This window comes from Protobothrops mucrosquamatus, unplaced genomic scaffold (assembly GCF_001527695.2).
Source record: "Protobothrops mucrosquamatus isolate PMUCROS unplaced genomic scaffold, P.Mucros_1.0 scaffold1774, whole genome shotgun sequence".
NCBI lineage: Eukaryota > Metazoa > Chordata > Lepidosauria > Squamata > Viperidae > Protobothrops > Protobothrops mucrosquamatus.
The window spans coordinates 1,258-9,391 of record NW_015387912.1 but is presented as its reverse complement, the minus strand read 5'-3'; the positions used below and the strand labels follow the sequence as shown (position 1 = coordinate 9,391).

The 8,134-nt window shown below is 49.2% G+C and overlaps 1 protein-coding gene across 1 annotated transcript in view; it reads right to left on the bottom strand.

Moving 5' to 3' along the window:
• The window catches only part of LOC107293923 (cyclic AMP-dependent transcription factor ATF-6 beta-like), a gene marked incomplete at its 5' end in the record, with an annotated part of 9,423 nt that extends 2,492 nt beyond the window's left edge, over window positions 1–6,931 (bottom strand). The window contains 5 exons of the mRNA XM_015823112.2: window positions 134–245; window positions 2,110–2,180; window positions 2,377–2,467; window positions 3,056–3,163; window positions 6,761–6,931. Of these exons, the coding sequence (XP_015678598.2) occupies window positions 134–245; window positions 2,110–2,180; window positions 2,377–2,467; window positions 3,056–3,163; window positions 6,761–6,931 (553 nt within the window). The remainder of the gene's footprint in view (window positions 1–133; window positions 246–2,109; window positions 2,181–2,376; window positions 2,468–3,055; window positions 3,164–6,760) is intronic.
• Window positions 6,932–8,134: the final 1,203 nt, after the last annotated feature.

Below are 8,134 nucleotides of genomic sequence, written 5' to 3'. Positions count from 1 at the left end.
AACAAAGACAGCGGGAGATTTGTACTTTCAGACTTGGCAAGATTGTTAATGTAGCTATACAATTAAGCAGAATTAGCTCATTCCTGTCTGGTTTACTTGGGAGGCTGACAAATGCAGACAGCTCTTCACTCACCCGACGGAAAGACACAACGTAAAAAGTATCCTCTCGGCGGTCAATGGCATCCATGAAGTCATGCTCTGTATGGTCGGGATGCTGATACACCTGTAACTGTCTCAGAGAATCCCTAAGAGGGGAGGAAAAAAAACAAGATACGAAGAATTTTTTTCCTATCCTGACACAAGCACTTCACCAAAGCCACGGAAACAATGGAGACTGAAATGAAGATGGGCTCAGTGATACACCGATGAGAGAAGAGAGCAACAGGAAACTATTGTAAGAGATGACCAGGCTGAGTCTGAGGGAGAAGTCTTCATGGCCACAAGAGTTCTAAGTCCAGCCCTCCTTAAATTCCGTTGACTCTAATAATAATAATAATAATAATAATAATAATAATGATAAAGTTGGAAGGGACCTTGGAGGTCATCTAGTCCAACCCCCTGCTCAGGCAGGAAACCCTATACCATTTTGGACAAATGGCTGTCCAGTTTCTTCTTAAAAACTTCCAGTGCTGGAGCATTCACCGCTTCTGGAGGCAGGTTGTTCCACTGGTTAATTGTTCTAACTGCCAGGAAGTTTCTCCTTAGTTCTAGATTGCTTCTCTCCTTGATTAGTTTCCACCCGTTGCTCCTTGTCCTGCCTTCAGGCGCTTTGGAAAATAGCTTGACTCCCTCTTCTTTGTGGCAGCCCCTGAGATATTGGAACACTACTATCATGTCCCCCCTCATCCTTCTCTTTGTTAAACTAGACATACCCAATTCCAGCAACCGTTCCTTATATGTTTTAGCCTCCAGTCCCCTAATTGACCATTAGTAGTTCAGATTCTTGTAGAGAGCTTAACCTTACAACGAACCAATATATTTATTTGAATGCTTGGACTACTGATTTTCTGCGCTTGACAATGATTTCATACCGGAAGCTGTCCCAGTAAAGGTTCAGGAGGCCAAAGGTGCCATAGTCCAGGGCTTTTCAACCAGTGGTATGGGTATCACCTGTGGTACATTGGCACCTGGCAGGTGGTACACGACCATCCTAGAAAAGTGGTAGCGGGAGAGAGGAATGAGCTGAACTGGTGGCAGCACCGCACAAGCCTGCGCGAGAGACGGCTGGAGCTGCAGGGCTGTCAGGGCTCAGCGGAAGCGCCAGGATCAGCGCCAGGCTCCAGCTGGAGCTTGGCGCTGATCCTGGTGCTTCTGCTGAGCCCTGAAGAAGCGCCGATCAACTGAAATGTTGCAGCATCTCCAGGGTCTTGTGATCTACATTCAGATGCTTGGCAACTGATTCATATTTATGACGGTCACAGTGTCCCAGGGTCATGTGAAGTGACCAAAACCTGATGCAACCACCCAGCAGATGGGGGGAAAATAAAAACCAAACACCCCCCCACCCCACCCCCGCTGCCAATCCTCAACAGAAATGCTCACAACAATGAAAATCTCGGCATGGAAGAGCACCGCTGGGCGGGCAGGCAGGTGTCTTGCTCGGCTGTGGCTTGGGGGGCACTTTTTTCATTGTAACTTCGAACAGTCACTAAGCGAACTGTTGTAAGTCGAGGACTACCTGTACTTTATCACTTTTTCCCTTTTTTTTTTTTTTAGTCATCAAGTTTTTGACATCTTGCTAGGCGACTGGTGGTACTTGGATATTGCCATATCCTAAAAGTGGTACAATGGGTGAAAAGGTTGAAAAGCCCTGCCATAGTCCAACTAAGCAGGAACCATAATTAAACCTCCTTGAAATAATTGGAAAAGAGGAGATAGGATCTCCCACGCAATGGATCACTGCAATCATTTTCTCGGCTTATGTATATGAGTGGAACGAGCAACTATGATACTATCGTAAGAAACCTTTCCGGTTTCAACTCAAAGAAGGGGAAAACCCACAAGTGGTCAGGCAAGAGTAGAAGAAACCCCAATTTTCCCACTAGGATGGAGAGTCCAAACGAAATTCCCAAAGAGAAGGCAAGACGATCTGCCACATGAGACACTTACCCCTCGGGGTATTTGGGGGGGCTGGCTGGAACATAGCGGGAAGGGCTCGGAGGCTTCTTCTGCGGCTTCTCCTGAAATCCCAAAGACATGGGTTGTAGGTAAGGATGGGAGAGATGCCTGGGAGAGGCACCAGGATTGCTTACATTTTAATTACCCCTCCTTTTTTTTTTTCTTTCTTTCGCAAGCTACCAGAGATTCCTTGACCAGCTTTTGGGGGTCCTGCTCAGTGCCCATTTTCCTTCCCCTCGAGACGTTGTCGTGTCCCACCTGGCTGCTCTGAGCTGCTTTGCGAGCTTGTAAGGGTTTCCTCCGGTTGTTCTGGTGCCGCCGGACCCAGCCGCTAAGCTCATCTGCCAACCTAGAGGTGGGAGAGAAGTGATGGAGGATTATCTATCGATTTGCAAGCCTCTAAACCAGTGTTGAACTATGGTGCTGGAGAAGACTCCTGCGAGTCCCTTGGACTACAAGGCATTCAAACCGGTCAGTCCTAAAAGAGATCAACCCCGACTGCTCTTTAGAAGGCCAGATCCTGAAGTTGAAACTCAAGTACTTTGGCCACCTAATGAGAAGGAAGGACTCACTGGAGAAGAGCCTGATGATGGGAAAGATGGAGGGCAATAGAAGAAGGGGACGACAGAGAATGAGGTGGCTGGATGGAGTCACTGAACCAGTAGGCGTGAGCTTAAAGGGACTCCAGAAGATGGTAGAGGACAGGAAGGCCTGGAGGAACGTTGTCCATGGGGTCGCGATGGGTCGGACACGACTTCGCAATTAACAACAACAAACCAGTGTTTCTCTACCCTGGCAACTTGAAGACATATGGAGTTCAACTGGCTGGTGAATTCTGGGGGTTGAAGTCCACGTGTCTTCAAGTTGCCAAGATTGAGAAAAGCTGCTCCTAAACTAATAGCTAAGGAGTATCAACAACGTCCTCCACAGGACCTACCGGAGCGATTCAGTACGATTGAACTGCCGGCAATCTGAAGCGAGGAACAGCTCGTCCAGGTCCCTCAACATGAGGTCCTTCATATCTGAGAAGGGAGCTGACAAGTTCCTGAACATGGAAGAGGGAGAAAAAAACATGTATGGTCAAAATTCTCAACAACTGAAGAAGTAAAGCTGTCCGGTTCGTCACGCGGCCGCCATGGACGGCTGGGAGATTTGCTCTCTCTCCCCCGTTCAATTTCGCATTGCTGGGGGGCCCTGAAAAGGGCCCGAAAGTCGCCCCAAAGAGGCGACCAGCAAGGAGGGGCTTTTGCTGGATCGCAGGAGAGCAGCAACTCTCCTGTTAGAGTTGGCAATCCCTCCAAACCGGCGGACGAAAGGACCGGCCATAGAAATATGGCTCGTCCCTAGGCTACTAACAGCCGAAGTCACATTACCATCTGGCAACTTCAAAGCAGCGTGGAAAGGATTGGGTGAGATCTGCCTCTCTTACATCCTAATTACTTAATTACCTGCATAAGCTGCTAAAGTACTTTTCCCCCTGTGGTGAGGGGAGGGGGATTTTAGCCCTCCCTCCAGAAACAGCTGCAATCAACGTTGGGAAAATTCCTAATTGGAATTCTATTTCCTAAAACTGGTGGATTATAAGACTTGTAACTTTCTACTCTCTATTTTTTCTTCTTCTCTGATTTTTACTCTATTATTGAAGAGTTGGGTTCTTCCCCCCCCTCCCTTAAAATAGAGGGGGGGGAGAAAATTGAAAAGCTCTAACTAACTCTGAGATGACATTTGGAGGTTAAATTTGAGACTGTAACTTGTTATTCTTTAAGAGAGACTTGTTGACATATTTGAAAATAGATAAGATACAAAGCAACCTTGAAGCACCATCTGCAAGAAACTCAGCTCAGCTCCTTACTTGGTGGACTTTCTGATTGTAAGGTTGTTTTTTTTAGTTTAATATATTACAATGGAAGAAAAACAGGAATGGATTTCTCCTACAGAGGAAGTACAGGAACAAATTCTTTATATGTTAAAAGCAATTATCCAAACTCTCCGTATAACTCTGGATATGCAAACTCAAACTATGACTTCAACCAAAGAATCATCTCTATACAGAATTCTATAGAGAAAGTGAAACAACCAAATGCTATGACAGAAGACTTAGATCAGTGGTGGCAAACCCATGGCACGGGTGCCAGAGGCGGCACTCAGAGCCCTCTCTATGGGCACGCAAGCCATCGCCCCAGTCCTAGGCCTTCAGCTGGGTTTTATAAAACCTTTTTGCTTTAGGCCTCCGCTGCTGTGTGCAAAAAAAAAAAGTTCAATCAGTCAATTTCAACTTCTCGCGGAGGGGGGGGAAGATCTTGCAAAGTTGGAATTGATTGAACTTTTTAGTCCCACCCAGTCTGCCGTTACCACCGCAGCCATGCCCACCTAATGGGCCACACCCCCCCCAAATGGCCACACCCAGCCAATGGGCCACATCCACCCGGCACCCCACGATGTATAAGTGGGTTTTGGGTTGCAGTTTGGGCACTCGGTCTCTAAAAGGTTCACCATCACTGTCAATAGCTCTTAAAGCATTCTGTCCTACAAATAAGTCATCATTTTAAAAAATGTAGATATAAATGCACCACTGTCAGCCCTTCAAGGTAATCCAGACAAGAAGCACCAACCTCGAGTATTAACGCTAACCTTTATTGTAAGGTTACGAGAACAGAATCTTGCAAAATTGAAAGTACCTTTCCCCATCCCCTTATTTTTTACTTTCCTCAAAACCAGAGAGGGCCACTTCTGATGCTTTCTCCACCCTCAACCCTCCTTCCCACATAAAAGTAAAGATAAAGGTGTCCAGTTGTACCTGACACTGGGGGACGATGCTCATCTCAGTTGCTTAGCAAAGGGAGCCAGCACTGTCTGCAGACCCTTTCCATGGCCAGCATGACTATATGCCGAGGTGGACAGAATGCTGTTACCTTCCCACCAAGTGATATTGATGTATCTACTCACATTTGCAGGTTTTGGATCTGCTAGGCAGGCAGGAGCTGGGGCAAGTAACACCCCCGTCGTATGGCGCTTGGGTCTCAAACCCAGGCTGTCAGCTTTCCATCTGACAAGCTCAGCAACTTTAACCGCTGAGCCATCCCGCCCCTTTCCTCCCCACATATCATTACAATGACTTAGATCAGGGCTTTTCAACCTTTTCACCCATTGTACCACTTTTAGGATATGGCAATATCCGAGTACTACTAGTTGCCTAGCAAGGTGTCAAAAACTTGATGACAAAAAAAAAAAGGAAAAAAGTGATAAAGTACAGGTAGTCCTCGACTTACAACAGTTCGCTTAGTGACTGTTCGAAGTTACAATGGCACTGAAAAAAGTGCCCCCCAAGCCACAGCTGAGCAAGACACCTGCCTGCCCACCCGGCGGCGCTCTTCCTCCTGTCCGAGGTTTTCATTGTTGTGAGCGTTTCTGTTGAGGATTGGCAGCGGGGATGGGGTGGGGTTTGGTTTTTATTCCCCCCATCTGCTGGGTGGTTGCAGCAGGTTTGGGTCACTTCACATGACCCTAGGACACTGTGACCGTCATAAATATGAATCAGTTGCCAAGCATCTGACTTAGATGTCCTTCCTGTGGTTGAGCAGGAAGATACTGCAGCTTAAAAAACAAAACAAAAACCAGGATCATTCCAGCAACAATGGTACTCTAAATCAGGGCTTTTCAACCAGTGGTACGGGTACCACCTGTGGTACATTGGCACCTGGCAGGTGGTAAGCGACCAACCTAGAAAAGTGGTAGCGGGGGGGGGAATGAGCTGAACCGGTGGCAGCACCGCACAAGCCTGAGCGAGAGATGGCTGGAGCTGCAGAGCTGTCAGGGCTCAGCGGAAGCGCCAGGATCAGTGCTTCTTTGGGGCTGTCAGGGCTCAGTAGAAGCGCCAGGATCAGCGCCAGGCTCCAGTTGGAGCTCGGCGCTGATCCTGGTGCTTCTGCTGAGCCCTGAAGAAGCACCAATCAGCTGGAAAGCAGCACTGATCCTGAAGCTTCTGCTGAGCCCAGAAGAAGCGCTGATCAGCTGGAATGTTGCAGCATCTCCAGGGTCTTGTGATTTACATTCAGATGCTTGGCAACCGATTCATATTTATGAAGGTCACAGTGTCCCAGGGTCATGTGAAGTGACCCAAACCTGCTGCAACCACCCAGCAGACGAAGGGAATAAAAACCAAACACCATCCCACCCCACCCCCGCTGCCAATCCTCAACAGAAATGCTCACAGCAATGAAGACCTTTGACAGGACGAAGAGCACCACCGGGCAGGCAGGCTCGGCTGTGGCTTGGAGGGCACTTTTTTCAGTGTCATTGTAACTTCGAACAGTCACTAAGCGAACTGTTGTAAGTCGAGGACTACCTGTACTTTATCACTTTTTTCCTTTTTTTTTTGGTCATCAAGTTTTTGACCCCTTGCTAGGCGACTGGTGGTACTCGGGATATTGCCATATCTTAAAAGTGGTACAATGGGTGAAAAGGTTGAAAAGCCCTGCTCTAAATCAACTCCTTCTCCACCTCAGCAATTTTAAGATGGGCCGACTTCAACTCCCAGAAATCTTTAAAGCTGCCGAAGTTCAGAAACCACGGAGGGAAATTGCGGCCGGCTGCTTCTCTTGACACATTATTTTTCATTTCACACTTTCTGCCTCCAAATTACCGGAATTGGGGCTTGCCTGGCCTTGCCAGGGTCTCCTCTTGCGGTTCCTCTTGCTCCTCCGCTGGCATTTCAAGAGTTTCTTGTGTAATGCTTAGAAGATGCCTTTGGCCTGGCCCAGACTCCTGTTCCTGCTTGGGCTGAGACACATCTGCAACTTTGCGTTCGGTGATGCTGGAGAGATTAAAAAGTGGAATCAGGTCCCAGCCTCGTCAGATATTTTATACAGAATTATTTCTGGCCTACATAGTCTAGTGCAGTGGTGGCGAACCTGTGGCACGGGTGCCAGAGGCGGCACTCAGAGCCCTCTCTGTGGGCACACGCGCCGTTGCCCCAGTCCTAGGCCTTCAGCTGGGTTTTATAAAACCTTTTCGCTTTAGGCCTCCACCGCCATGTATGAAAAAAAAAGGTTCAATCAATCAGTCAATTTCAACTTCTCGCGGGGAAAAAAAGATCTTGCAAAGTTGGAATTGATTGAACTTCTTAGTCCCACCCAGTCTGCCGTTACCACCGCAGCCACGCCCACCCAATGGGCCACGCCCACCCAATGGGCCACACCCACCAGGCGCTCGACGATGCATAAGTGGGTTTTGGGTTGCAGTTTGGGCACTCGGTCTCTAAAAGGTTCGCCATCACTGGTCTAGTGCACTGATGGCGAACCTTTTAGAGACCGAGTGCCCAAACTGCAACCCAAAACCCACTTATTTATCGCCGGGTGCCAGGTGGGCGTGGCCCGCTGGGTGGGCGTGGCTGTGGTGGTCATGGCAGATTGGGTGAGAGTGGCCAAGGTGGGCGTGATCACCTCGATGTTGCTCGTGGGGAGGGACGCCTGTGGGGGCCGGGCAGGGTTGGGGGAGATCCAAGGGGTCTCTGGCAGGTAGGGTGGTGGGTAGGAGGCTCGTCCTGCGGAGTGAGGCGAGGCAGGGTGGGGGTGCCATTATCTCAGGGCAAGGCAAGCCAGGGGCCGGGGCAGCTGCTGCCTGACACCATCGGCCCCCGCACACAGAGGCCAGCGAGCGCATGGGGGCCGACAGTGTCCGTCAGCAGCCACAGCCTGCCGGCCCCTCGACCGGCGCACTCTGGGGCTCCGCAGCCCGCCACCAGCAGTTCAAAGAAGTGCCCACAGAGAGGGCTCTGAGTGCCGCCTCTGGCACGCGTGCCATAGGTTCGCCATCACTGGTCTAGTGAACTGACTCCAAACTACCATCCTTTTGCAAAACATCAAGTGCCATGTCCCCGTAACCCCCAAAGAATAGAGTAGATTCTTCCTGAATCTGTCCCAACTGAGGGGGGGGGGAGAGATCATGTGAAGAAGATCCAAGATTGTCCAGTATTCTCATAACTATCAAGAAAGCAGCAGAGCAGAGAAATAAAATC